At 44.0% G+C, this 19,314-nt stretch overlaps 2 protein-coding genes across 2 annotated transcripts; both read left to right on the forward strand.

Moving 5' to 3' along the window:
- The first annotated feature begins 5,252 nt into the window (after positions 1–5,252).
- Positions 5,253–8,478, forward strand: LOC125539240 (uncharacterized). Its single transcript, XM_048702646.2, has 2 exons — positions 5,253–5,375; positions 5,903–8,478. Exon 2 carries the CDS (start codon positions 6,236–6,238, stop codon positions 8,240–8,242), a length of 2,007 nt encoding a protein of 668 aa, XP_048558603.1. The 5' UTR covers positions 5,253–5,375; positions 5,903–6,235; the 3' UTR covers positions 8,243–8,478.
- A 6,686-nt stretch (positions 8,479–15,164) lies between these two features.
- Positions 15,165–16,960, forward strand: LOC125533136 (uncharacterized). The gene is made up of 5 exons (XM_048696896.1): positions 15,165–15,567; positions 15,661–15,800; positions 15,960–16,494; positions 16,668–16,750; positions 16,850–16,960. The coding sequence occupies exons 1-5, from the start codon at positions 15,165–15,167 to the stop codon at positions 16,958–16,960; spliced, it is 1,272 nt and encodes a 423-aa protein (XP_048552853.1).
- The last annotated feature ends 2,354 nt before the right edge of the window (positions 16,961–19,314 follow it).

A 19,314-nucleotide genomic window follows, 5' to 3' on the forward strand; every position in this document is an offset into this window, starting at 1 on the left:
TTTTCGGACGGAGAGAGTACTTGCTCTTCATTTCATTTGGTTTGAACTCTTTTTAGTTTTCTGAAAGAGTCCATTAATTGTTGCTATTAATTGTGATTGTGATCTCACCACGATGAGCACTACTTATTCAAAATCCGATTGTCGATCACTTGTTTGTTTTGTTTCGTGATCCCACATGTTGCTAATTTTGCACCGGCATGAAATGATCAATAATGCTACCGGCATGAAATGATAGCCCTATCCATAAGGTATCTGTTGTGTGAAGGTAAACTACTGATGTAAGCTTTTTACAAGTGACCTTTTTTACAAACTTCTCATACGCGGCCTAGAAGTATTGACAGTTACGCTACAAATACACCTTCGTATTAGCTCACTATGACGCATAATAGAATTGGCATGATCCTGTTTTACATAAAGAGATACTCCCTCCGTCTCATAATATAAGATATTATTATACGGGAAGTGCATGGATGAACCCGGATACATATGAATCCACTTTGAAAAACGCATTTCTAAATGCTAAAAAAATCTGAAAAAGGTTGCACATGTACGTCTCCATGTTATATGTGTGTGCATAAAGTTTTACGGAAAATTAACTTTTTTTGTAGCCTGTGCAAAAAAGACAAAAAATTGTATCTTGAAAGGCTGTTTAGAAGCACTAAAATTTTTCTTTTTTGTGAAGGCAAACCAAAAAGTCATTTTTTTCACAAAACTTTGTGCCGCCCACACACATTTGGCAACATGTATGCATGAAATTTTCTTTTATATTTTCTGACATTTTAAAACATGCTTAAAATGCATTTTTTTTTAAGTGGACGCAGATGCTCCTGCGTTCAGGACGTGTCCACTCATTATTATACCCGATATATGAGCTTATTGGATGTAATAACATCGTGTGAAGGAGGAGATAGTGTCACCACCGAACAAACGGTACGCCCGCATCGACGAGCCGGCATCGCCGCCACAGGCGTGGCAAGGCTGTGAAAGAGGAGATGCCCCTCATGTTCACGAAGGTGCATGGATGCCTCCTCCATTACCTTGGAGTCCGCGACAACGGTGGCTCCTCATCGTGGATGATCATATCTGCGAAGGAGAGGACGGCCAAGGAGGCGGCGTGGAGGGAATGGCGCGATACGGTGCACCGAGTGGCGTTCACAAAGTTTGAGCCACACATGCCAGGGTCCTCGTAGAGACCTAGGCCCGCGACCGGTCAGTGGCCACCATGGAGACGTTCGTGTGGAGAATGCTTCGCCTCGACGGGTTCTCTCCAAGATCGGGAAGGAATGCTTGCTCAGCGACACCTCTGGCGCCGCCGCCGGAAGGGCTAGGGTAGGGCTTCCGGGTTAGAGTTGGCGTTGACTGAAGTGGCCCTACGCACGACGCAAGAGGAAGCCAAGCGGCTCCTCCGTGATGCGAGGCGGCGGCTGTGCAGGGCTGTTGCGCCCTTCTGCCGCCGGATGGACCACTCCGGTGACGACAACGACACAAACGACGATTGAGGAGCCTCCGGCTAGCCCAGCTGGTTATACCATGTCATCATCTGCTACTAATTAGTATAGATTTTTTTTAGGTTTTATTAGTTGAACGGATGAAATATAATTAATATCAAACTTATGCCTATTTGCATGATTACAGAAAAAGCCTTCCGCCCCGCTTTATACATAAAGCAACAACCGCCAACAGACGGAATCGATACAAATGCCAACACACCACACGAGACCCACACTCACTCAGGACAAGATACATAGGTGCCAAAGGGCTACAACAACAACAACACACCCAAAGACTCGACATAGATTACAAGATAAGATAGAAAGCATCACTACGGAGCTGCCGGCGCTCTTCCGATGAGAAACCGTGAAGAGATGAAGTTGAGAATCGACGAGACCGTGCGCTTCAAGACGGAACCTTCAAGAAGGGAACAACACGGCAGAGCCGCCACCGTCTGATCCAAGGATCGGAATTTGATCTGGAGCACGATGAAGGGAGGGAGCAACCACAACGAAGACTTCAGGAAGAAGACGACACCCACATGCGCCGCATCCGTTGGTCTGGCCTCGACCAGACAGGATTTTCATCCCGATAAGCATGCTCCTCCTTCGACATCGGTGCGGTCATGCACATCGACCCAAGCCGAACACTGCCACAGACCATCGAAACGCCAGCTAGCACGCCACCCACGCATCCATGACCGCTAGTCGCCCGCACCCGAGCCATAGACTCAACCCACGAGTACCGCAGCTCCCACCACCCGAGCCGCCGCCCAAGAAACAAGACGCCCCGAAGGTCTTCCATGGCTGTGCAATGAATCGACTGGCAAGCTTTGACCACCGACAGAGTCGTCGGTGACCGGAGTGACCAAATCGATCGGGGAGCAACCAGGTCGGAGAAGAGGCAAGGTGGGTGGACTACGTCAACGCCCGGCACCCCTACCGGTGATGGGTGGCCTGACCGCATCGGCGCCACCCATGCCTCCCACCACCTCTCCAAACGTCACCCCTGACGCCCAACAAGGGCTCCCTGCCAAAATTAGACCTGGCCCAAACCGACCACCCACTCGAAGGCGCGAAGAGCCGGACCGGCCACCATCAATAACCATGGGGGAGATCCAGGAGCATCCACAGGAACCTCACGCAAACGAGACGATAGTAGAGACGCCCAGCCGCCGCCGCTGCGTCGCAACCCGTACACCATCCCTAAGCTTCCACCACACCGACAAACGCTGCCGCCGCGAACCGGCCCAGGCCACCACCATGGGCTCCCACCACGTTGTGGCAGCCCAAATCCACCGTGGGACCACCTCACCATCGGCAGCCGAAGCACCGGCAGCAGCGGCCTTATGCCGCCGCGGTCCCCTCCCAGCGCCATGACCACGCCGGGTCATCGCCAGCACCCGCGCCGCCTGCCATGGGAGAGCCGCCAGACCCAGATGGGTGCGCCCCCGCCTCCGCCACCACGGCAGCACCAAGCTGGCCACACCGCGCAGCCCTCCACGTCGGGGTAGCAGCCACCTGCGCTGCCGCGCCCCACGTAGCACGAAAGTCAGTATAAAGTTGAGACACTTATTTTAGGACGGAGGGAGTATGCCTGTTTTGGAGGCCGACGTTGGAGATGCCCTAAGGTTATACCTGATCTGTCACACACTGTTAATACTTGTTTTTTCGATAAAGGGTGGATTTTATTAACTCAAAATGGAGCATCAAGAAAATACAAACATGATGAGCACACACCCGGCCTCTGCATAGCTAGGATGCACACAGCTAACACCAACGCACGCACACAAAAACACGCCGACAAATACCAAAGTCATATAAGACCAAAGCTATGCATGTAGGCGAGGAAAAAGACTCCAAAGCGATTAGATCCTAGATCGACAAACTATAACAATGACCATATATGCACCGACCATGTCATGACATTACTCGGACGACGAGGTTCTTTAACAGCAACGCCTTCAAGAAGGGAGCAACACTCAAGTGCCACCGTCACCGGATCCAGCCACCCAAGGCTACAATATAGGTTTTCACCCTGAAGAATCAGTCCGAGCATTCTGAACAATGCCTTCAACAAGGTAACGATGTAAAAGCATCGCCATTGCCAGGTATACCCAACTCGGTTCAGACCTAGGCTTTCACCCCAGAGCTCAAGACCGGGTGCTCAAGTAGCACCACCATCGAAGTCATTCATGTGTTGTCGTCACCACTTTTCCAGAATCCCAGCAGCTACATGTGATGTGACCACCGCGGCCGCACAACCATCCCTCTGCATCAAGACTTCATCATAGTTTGTATCTCGCCGCCGAAGTCAACCACCAGATCTACGGAGACGAAGCTCTCAAAAAATCTTTTGATGGTGACCGCAATCCGCAGCGAGGCCGCCGCCATACCGGATCCAATTCCCGGTGACGCAATCAAAGCAGATCTGCCACACTGCGACCATTAGCCGCCGGCGCACTCAGCCAGGAACTCCGCCTAGCAGTGAAGACCCGACCATGCCACTGCACAGCAAGACTCCAGGCAGCCATGACCATGTGTAACCGGCCGCTTGGACGGCCGCCGAGCATCTGCATGCACGTGCACATCTTAAGCAGCCGTGTGGATGCATCTAGGCACCAGCCCCGTACTCCAGGCCATGGACTTCATTTAGACCGGAAGGCCAGAATCACGAGGTAGCCGCCAGATCGGGAGGCAAGCCATGGACAGATCAGAAAGCCAGCGGCCAGATCGGAAGTTGACCGCCAAGGGGAAGAACAGAAAGGAAAAAAAGAGGCCGGAGATGCCCCGCCGCCGCCGTCCGCCGGGCGGCGGGCGGCCGGCCTCCTCCGGCGGCGGCGTGGTGAACGGCGTTGCGCGGGAGGGCCTCCGAGGTGGCCATGCGGAGGACCGCCAAGGGGAAGTTAGGTAGGGAACAAATCTCACAACAACAAGGAACGACTTCTGAAATCACAAATTATAGGAGGAAGAAGGATTTAGGGAGAGAGGAGTCGCCCTTGCCAGGGTCCTTCGGTCCAGAATTCTGATCTACTCCCGGGTGGCTCTACCAAGGAAAATCAGCTGCTTCTAGTTACAACAATATCAATGGTACTACCTCCGTTTCATAACGTAAGACGCTTTTTGACACGCTTACAAGCAGGTCCCACTCTAGTATCGCACCTATTCCTTACCCGAGTACTACCCCTTGGAGGGGCCATGCGGTCTCAGTCTCACAGACTTGCGGGGCTCAACAGCTTGCTTCTGTAGTTCAGCCTGCATCCCTTCTCGCCTGAATAGCACTGTCATCCCTGTATTCAGTTTCGTCAGGCTCGTTCTCCTTCAGGCGTTGCTCTGCTTCGGCTCTGTTAGCTAGAGCATGCTCACTCATCTTCTCCCAGCGTCGTTGCATACGGGCTGACACACACACACACACTCGGGGAGAGAGGCTACTTCTGCGTGCAGAACTGGGAGATTCTCAAATCAAAAATGGCAGCTGGTAGTTCCGCCGGCACAAAGCAAGTAATGAATCCACGGTGCCGACAGAGCCCGCCATTCCTTAACCGCGCCCAAGGAAATAAATATCCAAAGCAACATGCATCCGGGTAGCAAAGCAAAGCAGGCTCGACATGGAGCATATATCCAGCCCGTAAGGATGTTCAAAAGAAGAAAGAAGTGGTTCAAGATCAGATACTCTGCCGCTGAAAGAAGCAAGGTATTACTCCACATGAATGAAGTATATAACGAGACCAAAAGCGAACGTACTCCTTTGCAAGCTACTACGTAATATATTATCATCCAAACAGCACGCACAGGCACCGCTTGTGCGATCAGGCTATCTATTCTCGAGACACATGCAGCAACACCATCCCAGGCAGCAGGAGCCACCAGGAGCAACTGTGTGAGGTAAATCTTAATCACCTCTTGTTTATTTGTCTACTTATAAGCAGAATTTGCAAGTGTTCCAATTGGGCTTTTCGTTGTTACGGAGTACTCCCTCCGTCCTTTGAAGAGTGGAAAGTCAAACATTTTTATGTTTGACCGTATTTACACATTAATACATCAACATTTATGACATCAAACTAGTAGCACTAGATTCATGATAAAGTATATTTTCATCATATACCCATTTGATTTCATAAATATTGATATATTTTTGCAAAAACTCGGTCAAACTATGAGACCTCCAACAAAGTTGGAAGTACACTTTTTAAAGGACGGAGGGAGTACTCTGCAATATAATATTCGTTGAAAGGATGGTATAGTCATTCTCATTCATTTATCTAAGATTCTAAGGTCAAACCAGTCGAGCATTATTTTACTGATGTGCAAACCAGTCGAGCGTGGTCATAGTGATGTGCATCTTTGCAATTGTATATAGACAATTGCCCCAACAAACAAATTGTATACTAATGTTCAAATTTGACAACCAGGTCAATACATATCATGGGTGGAAATTCTACCCAAGAGTGCTCCAATGATGAAATAGCTTTCTTCTCCAAACATGTGGGAGGGTTGTTGTTCCGTGTCAACACTCTCCTAGTGGCGAACACTATTTTGATGGGAGTCATAGCTGGGATAGGCTCCTACGGGCGTCGCTATCGCCACCATCCTTTGATCCGTTTCCTCTACCTAGGAGCCACCACCCTGTTCCTACCCATCCTCTCTTATCTCGTCTCCACCTTAGAAAATCCTTACACCTTCACCATTTACACAGAACAAGACCGAGTCGTAACAGCAACTTGTGAAGCGCCGACTACGTAGGCATGGTCATGTTGTGGATTGGTCTTGTTCAAATCATAGGTACCAATGCCACTGCAACAGTGGACGGTGATTCAAGAGAAGGTCGAAGCATGGCACCCCCTGCAGTGCAGCTTGTTCAAGCAATGTGGACCTCCTACCTTGCCTACATCGTTTTGGAATCAGGTCTACAACCATCTGGATATGTCAAATGGTCTCGAGATACTATGCTTAGTCAGGAGCTATATCTCTTATTGGGACTACCATATGCTCTTATCTTGGCCAAATTGCTTTTCAAGTACTATGCATGGTACAAGGCCACGCAATCATTAGCACTTGGACGCAATCCTCGTCTCATTGTTGGATACATGGAGCAACTACAATATGGAGCTCATCATGCTGAGCTAGCAAGTCACTATGTACCTCCTCCACTTATAGTCATGAGAGAGGGCACTGTTTTGGTAGAAAAACAACCTCATGGTTACAGCTTGACAGGGATGAACAATGATGGCTTAGTGACCATCGATCGAGTTTGGGAGTTGGATGACACAGTGCTTCCGGAGCCAGCAGCGCAGCACAAGGATTTGTGCCTTTCATTTGCATTGTTCAAGCTGTTGCGGTGTCGATTTGCAAGGTACACAGTCAGTGAGGCTGGGTTTATGAAAGTCGGCAACTTTATGCGGCATATGTTGCTTCAGGATAGTGATGATGAAAGGGTACTTGGGGTGATCGCCCATGAGCTTTCATTTCTTCATGATTATTATTATACATCCCTACCAGTCTCATATTCACAGAGTTTCCTTCCCATGTTGAGCGTATCTATTTCACTCTCAAGCATCGGCTACTGCTTATTTTTGATCATATTTTTGGTGGGTTCCACTCGTACAGTTCTGGTTCAAGGGTTTTATACTGAGCAGATTAGTTGTTCTCCTGTGCACTGCAATCAACCAGATCCGACTCAGAGGGGGAGTGTATATACTGAGGTTGATTTTGGAACAGTGTGGTTTGATGCCGTGGAAGTGTATATACTTGTTATGCTAGTTTTGCTGGTTGAAGCGAGGGAGATCGCTTCTTACATCTGCTCCAGTTGGGCCAAAGTGGCCCTGATCTGCGGCTACACAAGGAATACTTGTTGGCAAAAATCTCCGACGATTCGTAAATGTGTTGGCTATGTGCTACGCACCAGATGCAACCTCATCGAGCACTGGGTGGACGAGATGAACCAATGCTCCGTGCTGCTGCTCCACCAAAGGAGAAAGCCAGTGGCTCTTCTTCGGCGTCTCCTTCATCGGCCCGACGAGAAGAAGAAGGTGCCGAAAGCAGTGAAGACTGCCGTCGTCAGTGCGGTGAGAAGGTTCGATCCAAGAATAAGCAGGCTCCGAAGCAACAGCGTGACGCCTCTACAACTACGAGTCAACAACAACGAGCTTCTTTGGACATTCCAGGCACCCAAGGGAGTTGCTGATGCCATGCTCGTGTGTCACGTCGCCACAAGTATCCTTCAAGTGAGATCACGACGGAAAAACAAACCTCTCTCCAACCATGAGATTGCCGCTACTCATATATCGCAGTATTGCGCCTACCTGGTGGCCTACTGTCCCGAGCTACTCCCGGACGACGCCGCGTGGTGCAGGAGCCTGTACAAGGCCGTCAAGAAGGACGCCGCGCGCGTCCTCCGGGACGGCGGTGGTCGGGTGTCGACGGCAACGCCCGAAGTAGAGGATCAGCAGCTGCTCAAGCTGTTGAGCGAGCAGTCTAAGCACCGTGTGCTCAAGGATGGCGCGGAGCTCGGGCGGCTGCTGGCGGAGCTGCCGGCAGGAGAAGAGGTGGCATGGAAGACCCTCGCCGAATTCTGGTCGGACACACTCGTCTCCGTCGCCGCTGCTTGCGACAACATCGACGACCACGCAGAGGCCGTCGCCCGGGGCGGGGAGCTGGTAACGCTCCTCTGGGCGCTGCTCGCCCATGTCGGGAGCGTCGACGACGACACCGCCGATGCCGCTGCAACTTATGGTGCTCCTGATGCTGTTTAATCGTGTTATGTTATGCAGTAGTATTTGCTCTTCATTTCATTTGGTTGGTACTACCTTGCAAGCTGTTGCGTGTAATGCTCTTTCTAGTGTTCAGAAAGAGTCCGTTAATTATTGCTATTGTGACTGTCATCTCACCAGGATGAGCAGTATTCAAAGTCTCACTGGAATTTTTTTTGTCACCTCCTAATTCGTCGATGACTCGTTTGTTTTTGCTCCTCATCCCGCTTGTTGCTAACTTTGCACCGGAATGAAATGATAAAGTGTGTGTTGTGTGAAGGTAAACTACTGATGTAAGCTTTTTATACATGTGAACTTTTTTACAAACTTGTCATACGCGGCCTAGAAGAATACTGACAGTTATGCTACAAATACACCTTGGTACTCCCGTCGTCCGAAAAAACTTGTCACAATCTTGTCTCTCAAATGGATGTATCTAACAATAACTTGATGCTAGATACATCCATTTGAGGGACAACCTTTTTCGGACAGAAAGAGTACGTATTAGCTCAGTATGCTGCAGAATAGAATTGGCAAGATCCTGTTTTAGTAGACAATAAGGTAGAAGAGAGGCTTATTGCAACGTTTCACATGGATTGCAGGGTCCAATGTCCAGTGCTCTGGCCGCAGGTTTCTTCACTCTCTGCAACTTCCGTCAAGGAAAGGAACTTCTCTCTCTTTATTTTTGTATATACAACAACACAAAAATCGGCGATCTACATAAAGAGCATATCTCGTTCCTAACTCGTAAAAACTAGTTAGGGCAGATGTACTACATCGCAATCGATATGTTTTTTTTTTAGAATCACTCAACTGATAGTTTTTTTAGGAACACTCAACTCATTTGTATAGCAACACATATCGGGTGATCACCACGCTAGGTCAGAAATGCGCCGAGGCCCAGCTATGCAAAGAGAGAGTGAGAGATGCAACAAGCGGTGGTTTTACACTGGTTTTAGAAGCGGTTTTCTTGTTTTCTAGTGGTTTCTTTTTCGTCTTTCCTTTTACTTTTTATCTTTTTCAATTTCATAAACATTTTGAAATTTTGTGAACATTTATAAATTTATGTAAAAATCAAATTCATGAACATTTTCCAAATTTGTGAATTTTTTATAATTCACAAACAGTTTTTCAAATTCGTAACACTTATTAAACTCACGAATACTTCGTGAATTCACGAACATTTTTTAAGTTTGCATATGTTTTCGCAAATTGATGAACAATTTTCAAAATTCGGGATAACTTTTTTAAGACTTTCAATTGTTTTCTTGAAATTTGTGTAAAAAAATCATATTCATGATTTTTTTAAATAAGAATTAAACTACCAAAACTGACAAATGAAGTGAAAAAATCGGGAAAAATAATCAGGTATGCGCTTGCTCAGAATTCTATGGTGTCTACATATTTTTCAGTTACTCCATCGTTAAAATTTATAGTGCATCTTATTAACTTTTTTATGTTTCTTGATATTATAGTTTTGTTTTAAGAGTTTGGACGCAGTTGTTCTAATCCCGGGCTAACATGGGCTTGGGTGAACAGTAAAATCAAAAATAATTAAAAATTTCTGAATTTTTTTGCGTAAAACTTTAACAAATGTTTGATAGCTTGCAAAAAAATTCATAACCATATGACATTGGTATAAAATGTGGCAAAAAAATCGATGCTCCAAAATCTTATTTTCAAACGCATTTTGGAGCATCAATTTGTTTTTTTTTGCCACATTTTACATGAATGTCATCTGACGATGAAATTTTGCAGGTTATCAGAACATTTGTCAAAGTTCCATACAAAAAAAACTTGGAATTTTTTTAATTTTTTTATTGTTCACCTGAGCTCATGTGAGCTTGTGATTAGAACATCATTTTCGGTTTTAAGAAATAGAGTCACAACAAGCCAATACATGCAACAGTACTTATGACCAACGGCTCCATGAGCCAATGCATGAAACATAAACAATCCAACATAATTGCTCCGTCCTAGGTATGTGAGTTTAAACTAAAAATCACTATAATTTGGCAAGGAGAAAATATGTTGATCTATTGGAACAAAACTAAATTTTTTCGAGTAAAAAAAGTTTCAAACGAAAAATGAGCATAAAATGGTACACATCAAAGCCAATGAGAAAAAATATGGCATGCGGCTGTTTGTTTTCCTAGTCTACATCGTTGGTCCATGAACAATGGAAATGGCCCATGATGTTTTTGGGTCGAGTTGGAATGGAGTAGAAACGGGCTAACTCTTTTGTTTGTCCTTTCTTTGTGAGGGACGAAAGCTTACCTTAAAGTAAACAAAATCATAGTTTTAAACCTGACCGGACTGGTGGTTTGACCAGAAAAAACTGGAATCACCGTCTTGTATGGTTTTTTATGGTGTGTTGCTCTTTACTAGTCTGTCTATTTTGTGTGTAAACTCTAGATTTCATTTATAAAAGACAAGTCACTACCAAAACATTAACATTGTGCGTAATTGGATTACATAGAGCAGCCTTAGTTCGGCAATAGGCTAAAGAGTGAGCTTCACTACGAGTGTACATGCAAGTGTGTTGAGGAGTTGAATAGATAGCATCTTAAGCTTATCTATGGGCATTCCTATTTCTTTCTCTTTTGATTGTGTAATCCCAATTGTCAACCCCTTCAGTTCTCAAAAGGAGCCTCTCTAAACTTGGTATGATACTCCAATGTCCCGGCTTTTCTTTTGGTTTTCTGGTCGATGCCACCATGGCAAGAGTTTCCTTATATGCCGAGTAATTTGCATGTTGATGAAGCCAGAGCTTGGAGGCAACCATGGACGCAAGATCCAAAGCAAGAGCTCATGCCTAAACAGAGAGTTTCCATGAGTGAGTGCCTGCACAAGAAGTTGTTGAGTGTTCAAGATGACGAAGTGCACACATGAAGACCCAAGTCTTGCAATCTTGGTAGAACTTGCAGGAGGAGAAATGGCAGAGCTTTGCGTGTTCCATGGCCCTTGTAGGATCCTTGCCCTATCATTAGAATACACGATTTTATAAGGAGGGTCTTCCCTCAGCAAGTCTTTCAGGTTGCTTGTTTGGTTCTTCAATTGCTATGCATTTGCTCCATGTATGACCCACAAAGAATTTTTATGCTTGGATGGTTTATGTATTTCCAAAGCATCCAACCTTAATAATAAACTCTAGAGTACACTCTTGATAACAAGTGCAGAGGAATCGATCCATCGTATCTGGAATGGTTGTACATCCTTGTTGAAGAAGTCCATCAACCCTTAGACATAAAATAGAAAAAAAATCTTTGCATATTGAAAAGAGAAGGAAATATGTATGTCATCTTCCATTTGGCTACATCTTTTCCAATGAACATCATTGTGTTTTGAACGGGTCATGCCTCCAGTTGTAATAACCTTCCTTAAGAGACTCGAAACAAGTTTGGCCCTGGGTGATTCCTTAAAACTACATTGGCAGCCAAATTTGTGCTTGCACTTTTAGGCTGCCAAAGTGGTGTTCTTGGCGATTCCTTAAAACTACATTGGCAGCCGGATTTATGCTTGCACTTCTAGGCTGCCAAAGTAACGGTCTTGGTGATTCCTTAAAACTACATTGGCAGCTGGATTTGTGCAAGCCAGAGAGAAGTCAAAGTTTGATAAACACTTCCCGATGAATAAATAACATTGGGTGGATGTTTCGAAACAACTATGTCATCATGATTAATCAAAAAAGATAGGAATAGAAGAAAATTACTATTAGCCCGATAAAACGAGATGGAAATGAGACAAGTTCCAAGATTTTCAATTGGGAAGCCAAAGGTTCCAAGTGGTGTTAGGATACGAGTAATTTGATCTTGGATGTTAAGATGACTACGAATGTGTTCACAAAAAGGACACCACATGGTATACTAAATATTAGAGTTGTCGTCAGCAATTTGGATAGTGCAATTAGCACTAGATTTATCTTTAGTATTCAAGATTGAAATGTCGTAAGCAGGAGGACGGTTCCCTTTCGCTTGTAGAAAGAACTATCATGAAAACATTTAGCCTTGAGAACTCAAGAAATCGTACTTCCATATTTCATATAAATTATCTAGGTGGAGGACATGAGAAGGCTTTTATTTTGTACAAATAGACCTTTAATTCCCAGTCCTCCTTCTATCTCAGGCCTGCAAGTATTAGACCAAACAAATGGGCCTTTTTGAGTTATCATACTACATTCCTGTCCACTAGAATTTTCGTATAATTGTTTTCTTCTGAGTACTACACTTCTTAGAAAATAGGAAATAAACGAATGAAGGAGCCACACACGCAACCAGAGATGTAAACAAAGCGGAAACTTCCCATCTATTATCAGAAATTGTAGAAATGAAGTACAATTATGAAATGCAAATTTCCAAAAAGGAAAAACGGTAATGAAAAACTTTCTCACATAAACGTAAATAAATGGAATTGCATTTTCTGGTGGAAATCCTGCAAAAATGGAATTTAATTATCCGTACATACAACATTGCCCGATAAAAATCAAAATTGTATAGCCCACTTCAGCCCAGCACGTACTTATATTTATCATTGTCCCTCTAACTACACACCTCCACCATCTAGGCCTACTCACCGGCACACCTTGTTGCTACTTTTTTTTTTTGAAAGTTTATTGCTACTTTGTTGTTGGGTCATAATTGAACAAGTACGTTGGTTTGGTTATGTTTTTCTGTACGACTTAAGGGTTTTCTTTGTTCCGACATATTTTTTATTTTGTAACCATGTCCGCGTCGTATTTGCTCTATACTCCTTCTGTATCAAAATATAAGATGCCTTTTGACACTATGATAGTGTCAGAAAATGTCTTATATTTTGAGACGGTGGGAGTATTTACTTTCATCAGTTTTTAATTTTGTACTTTTTTAGTGTTTCTCCATCTGTTTTGCTTTTCCCTAAAAAATTACAAAAAAAAAGTGATAACACTTTGATTTTGCTCTATTTTCATCCCTACACCTAGTAACCCGTGTAACGAATTTGCCTTGACCTCTCGGCAACCAAACTCATGGCAACTGTGAAGGAACGAGCACACCTTAAAAAACACAATGCTGCTATGAAAAAATATTCCCTCCATCCCATAATATAGTGCATATTGATTTTTGTGAACGTCAAAATTTAATCAAGTTTGTAGAGAAAATTATTTATATTTATAATATCAAGTAGCTTGGAGGTTTTCTATCAATAGTAACCACATAACCTGTTTGAAATTTTGATGGATTAGAACTTCCCAAAAATCATGGAAAATAGTGTAAGACTAAGACTGTAATGTAAGATGTTCTAGCAGAGCGATTGGAAAGATACAACTTTATGTGCCTGGACAAAAAGCAAATGGTTGTGTTCATATATACTCACTCTGTCCCAAGATAGGTGTCACTGCTCACCGACACTTATTTTGGGACCGAGGGAGTATGTCGCAGTGAGCTAAAATGTTTGTAAGTTTTGCCGATGGCACATAAACTCAGATTAGAAACTTCTACACCGTTAATACACGCTATAGGAAAAAAAAATAGGATGAATCTAATGATGCTGATTTGGTATTCTAGATGTCAATAAAATAATAACGCTAATATCGGGCGATCGATCGCCAGCGGAGCTGGTCCTGGCGATCGAATCGTTCGCCCGGTCCCTCCTTTCCCATCGAACGTTTTAGTTCGCTACCAGAAGGATCACCCTGTGAAAGTTTATGTCGATCGAGCCCAGCCAGCGTACCATATACTGGGCCAGAAAAGCAGCCTGTGTGTCTTCTGGATTAAAAAAATGCCATGAACAAAACAATGCCTGTGAACACAAAATAAAAAATGCCATGATAAAAAAGGTGCCATCTCTTAATAAACAAAAAAATACATCTAAAAAACCAAAAATGTCATCTCTTAAATAATAAAAATGCCACCTCATAAATAAAAAATATCGTCTCTTAATAATAATGAATGCTATCTCTTAAGATAAAAATGTCGTCTCTTTATATAAAAATGTCATCTCCTAAAATAAAAAATGACATCTCTTAGTAAACAAAAAATGTCATCTCTTAATAGAAAAATATCATCTTCTAAAAAAATGGCATCTCTTAATAAACACAAAATGCCATCACTTAATATAAAAATTCCATCTCTTAATAAACAAGAAATGCCATCTCTTAATTAAAAAATGTCATCTCTTAAGAAAATATCAACTCTCAATATAATAACGCCATCATGGTTAAACAGTCATGCTAATTTTTCTAGAAAAATGTCATCAGGGTTAATCTGCCATGTTTTCATGTAACATATTTCGCAAAAAAAAAGTTAAAACTGCCGTGGCAAATTTTCCGGAAAAAAAGCCATGTGGCAAAAAAAAGAGGGCTTGGGATTCAAAGTTTCAAACCAGGTCTACCATGTGGAAAAAATGCAATGTCGCAAAAGAAATGAGGGCTTGGAATTCAAACCAGGTCTACCATGTGCAAAACTCGCACTGCTGCCAGTGTGTTGCACGGGTTTGATTTTAAAAGTAAAGCGTTCGCTGGGTTTTATGGTATATAGCGACCTAGTTCAAAATTTGACATGGCAACGACCCTGCTCTGAGATCTGTGCGGCCAGATCTATCGGTAGTAAGGGGGGTCGCCCGCATCAGCCTCCTAGCTGGCGGCGCCTGTTATGATTTCCGTACAAATCCAAACAAAATAGCCATGGGCAGAGGGACTATATTCAAACTTTAAGAACACAGATCAGTGCCATGAAAGAGGGAGAAGTGGAGAACCCCTCTACCGCTACACAGAACTCGTTGTGGAAAACGAAGAGGTAAATATAATTGCTACATCGACTCTTGGGCCAAAGGCCGCCGAGCTATCCGTCGTTTGAGCTCCAAAAAACGTCCGGTGACCTTCCCACGGCTCCGTCCGTATTTATCCAAGACGACACACTCAATACGCGCTCGCCCGTTCACCTCCTCGACAATGTCCATGTCGACTGGAGTAGAACCGACGATCGACGTGAAGGTTTTCGTGGACAAGGAGAGGAACAGGGTGCTCTTCGCGGAGTCCGGCAAGGAGTTCGTCGACGTTCTCTTCGGCTTCCTCACGCTGCCCCTCGGCACCGTCGTCCGCCTCCTCGGCGGGCAGTCTCAGGTGGGATGCCTGGACGAGCTGTACGGGAGCGTCGAGGGGCTCTCCACCGACCTGTTCAGGACCGAGGCATGCAAGGCGATGCTGCTCAGGCCCATCAACGCCGCAGCGAAGCAGTGCTGCCAGTTGAAGGTCAGAGTCGACGACACCAAGCACAGGGAGGTTTACGTCTGCGGTGACACGAGCTGCAGCGTCACTGCTTTCAGCTCCGTCCCCGGCGTCGTCTGCCGTTGCGGCAAGGTCATGGCGAAGCTAGCCGGGGAGAGGCCGATGAATGGTCGTAATGCCGCTGCTGCTGGTGCTCCTGAGGATGGCGGTTTTGTCAAAGGAGGCATGAAGTTCATCGTCACCGACGATCTCAGAGTTGCACCGGCCTCAACTTCTCTCATGCTGACCCTTTTGGACGAGTTTCAAGTGCCAGATCCATCCAGTCTTGAGCAGAGGATTCTCCGGTTCAGTTCTGACAAGGTTTTTCTCTCTCAAGTTCTCAACTATTACCTCTGTACATTAATATAAAACGTTTTTGTAGTTCAACATTACTGTACAGAGGGAGTAACTTTTTAGTTTGAGCATTATGCCGAATCATGCAACATACACTATTTAACTGATATGATACATCTGCTACAGATAATTGACCTGCTCAGGAGGTCATTAACGTCGCAGAACCCGTTAACTGATCACTATCTTGACGTCGCTGTCGCGCCTGATGATTCAGTAGTGGATATGCTTCCTGAGTACTTGCATCCTAAAGAAGAAGATACTGAGGCTGAGCACTCACTAGTTAATGCCAGCCTAAGGGTTCTCCAGACAAAGAACAACTCCAAGGTGTTGTACGCCGAAGTTAACGGCGATTTTGTGGATCTTCTCCTCGGATTACTGACCATACCTCTAGGATCCATAGTGAAAAGATACGGGAAATCGGCATCGAAAGGATGTTTTGACAATCTTTACACTAGCATAGATGGAAGTGCTCAAGGATGCTTGAGGCCAGAATGCCAGAACTTGCTATTGTCCCCAATGTTGGCGCCCTTCTTTGGCTGTGGCGCTAGCACGATGCTTCAAGTGCAAGAACTAGCTCCAGATAATCAAGAGATCAATGCTTGTTTGAAGTGTATCAAGGATCGTGGTTTTGCGAATCTTCCAACTGTCATGGGAAATTTTGGTACAAAAAAAGTTATCATCAATATTGCAACGTAAGTGTAAAAACCACGAACCTCTGTGAGCTGGATGCAAAGTCGCCAAAGGGAGGATCTGACAACGGAGGAGCATATGTAAAGCACGGACCTCAGAAATTCATTGTGACTGATGATCTGCATGTTCTTCCTCTGTCCTTAGCAAGCACTCTGCAAGTTGTTATTGAAGCCAAACTTCAGAGAAAGGACCTTGTAGAGAAAGAAGTCGCCCTTACAAAACCCCAGGTTGTTATTTCTGTCAAAATATACACATTTTGCCTCACAGATCATAAAACTCACTAGCCTTTGATTGACCAGCTCTAGGTGTTGCTAATTTTTGAACAGGTTATGGAACTACTCAAAGCTGCCCTGGTGACTCGCAGAGCTCTTAGCACCGTGCTTCTGCCCGCCAAGATCAACAAGAAGCTGCATTACCACAGCTTCGGTCTATATTAGCAGCTCCTAGCAACGTTGCTGCTTAGCGGCACTAATATGCAGTATTACTCTTAATTTGGTTAACCTGTTGTGGGTGCGTAATGGTTGGTCTTTTGGGTTCTCAGAATAGCCAAACTGTTGCTATTGTGATTGTTATCTCAGTAGGGTGGTCTGTATTCATAGTTCACTTGGATTTCCTTGCTTGACTAAGCAACTTGTGGCTTTTGAGAAGCGAGGCTTCTAGGGTGCAAGGCATTTTTTTGCTGATTGTTTACTGCATTGCTCATAACGTCTAAAAAAATACCGGTTCTCTACTACATCCTTCATCAGTTTATTGTATTTCTTGGTCAGCTATGAAGGATTAAAGGAGCCGAATATGGCGCTGACGATTGATCTTGGGAGCTCCCAGATCGAACAAATCGTTCCTTGGGGACCGATCTTTCGAGTAAACGAAATTGTTTCCTTTTTTTTAGAAACACATATAACACCTTCAATTACAATTATAGGTACATTGATTTGGATCTAAGATCTAAGAAAATACAAAGTAACTCCTATGACTAAGAATTACAATGAAATCGTTTGAAAACACCTTCTTCGCGGTATCAATCTTTGCTAGAAGAAATAATACAAAGACTTCGGCAAAGAGGCAGCAATTGGACTGGAGCAACGATGTTGTCACTCTTTCATACGCACGAACATTACCAATAATGATTTTTGAAAGCACCTTGATCCAAAAAGATGGGAAGCATTGCTTTGATCAGCTTCCACCGCGACCCCCAAACATCACTATATATAGGCCCCTGAAAAAGAAAGCCCAGTTTTTGATGTTACTAATACAAAAAGGCTTAAAACTAGTACTCGGACATGACTTTAAAATAGCTAAAATTAAATACCAATGATTATATAGTAAAACTCCCATCAAATTTAGCATGGATCTGATGAAAAATGGCTTCAAAACTGTATTTGCAAAAAAAGCACTTAAAATAGGGAAAACAAAATCTAAAAAAAATCATGCATGAAAATTTATAAATTGTCATTCTAACCTAAGTTGCCATTTTGTTTCATGATATGATCCAAAAAATCAAAAGATGGAAAAGGTTTTAAAAGAGTGTCATGATAACAAAATTGCCATAGTGTGTTTAAATTTTCTATGGTGCTCAAAAAATGAAATGTGCCATGGAGCAAAATATAAAATTTGGCATGCTATGAAAAACTGGGAATACATTGCCATCATCCAAAAATAAAGGAAAATAAATTTGTCGTGATAGAGAATAGAAAACAAGATATCATGGATTGTTAGTAAAAATTTTCATGATTGAAACAAAACTTGTCATGGTCCAAATAATAAATTAGGCATCATATTTAAAAGCAAATGTTACCATGGTCCATGAAAAAGAAAAAAATTGATGGCCCAACAGGAAAAGTCATGGCAATTTGCATCTATACATTCTGGCAAAAATGTGGATTAAATTTGCAAGGTATTTTTACTATATTAATGAAGACACAAAAAAGGTAAGATTGCGATCATGTTGCGGAACACAAAAAGCGTAACATATACTATTGTTTAATAATAATTGCCATGAGAGATGAAAGTAAATTTACCATGATCCATTAAAAGCAAAAATTGCAATGAGTGATGAAAGTAAATTTGCTATGACAATACTGGCCATGGAAAATAAAAGGTAAATTTGTCAAGGGGACCCCCTCTCCCCCTCCTATTCATCATTGTCATTGATCCGCTACGACATTTCCACAAGACATGGCTTGCTGCACAAGATAAGAGGTATGGAGCCTCTTGCAGTATTTCTCTCTATGTCAACAATGTGGTGGTTTTCTTGGGGGCCATAAAGAAAGATAGAAAAAATTTCTTGCATTTTGAGGCTATTTTGGTGAGGTGACAGGATTGGAAACCAACTTCCAAAAAAGGTCTTTTGTTCCCATTCGATGTTCAAACTGTAACCTCGAGGGCATCCTCCACAAACTTGTGGCTCGTGTTTCCCTATCAATTTGGCAACTCAAGAGGGCCGACCTTCAATTCCTAAAAGACAAAGTGGCTGCCAAGCTTGTCCCTTGGGACAACCAAAATGTTACCACCACTGGCCGGGGCACCCTTGTCAAAGCGGTACTCACCTCGTAAGTGATCTACCATGGAACACCCCTCATTATTCCACCGCCCGTTATCCAGAGCATCAATAAGATTTAGAGGGCCTTTTTTCGGCAGGGACCGACAAGGTTACAAGAGCCAAGTGCAAAGTTAATTGGGCCACCGTCTGCTGGTTGAAGGATCTTGGAGACTTTGGGGTACTTCACCTCAAGAATTCCGTGTGTGTTTTGCGCTTGCATTGGCTATGGTACGAATGGAAAGAGCATACCAA

The sequence above is a fragment of the Triticum urartu genome, chromosome 1A (assembly GCF_056163025.1).
Source record: "Triticum urartu cultivar PI428250 chromosome 1A, HENAU_Tu73, whole genome shotgun sequence".
NCBI classification, from domain to species: Eukaryota; Viridiplantae; Streptophyta; class Magnoliopsida; order Poales; family Poaceae; genus Triticum; species Triticum urartu.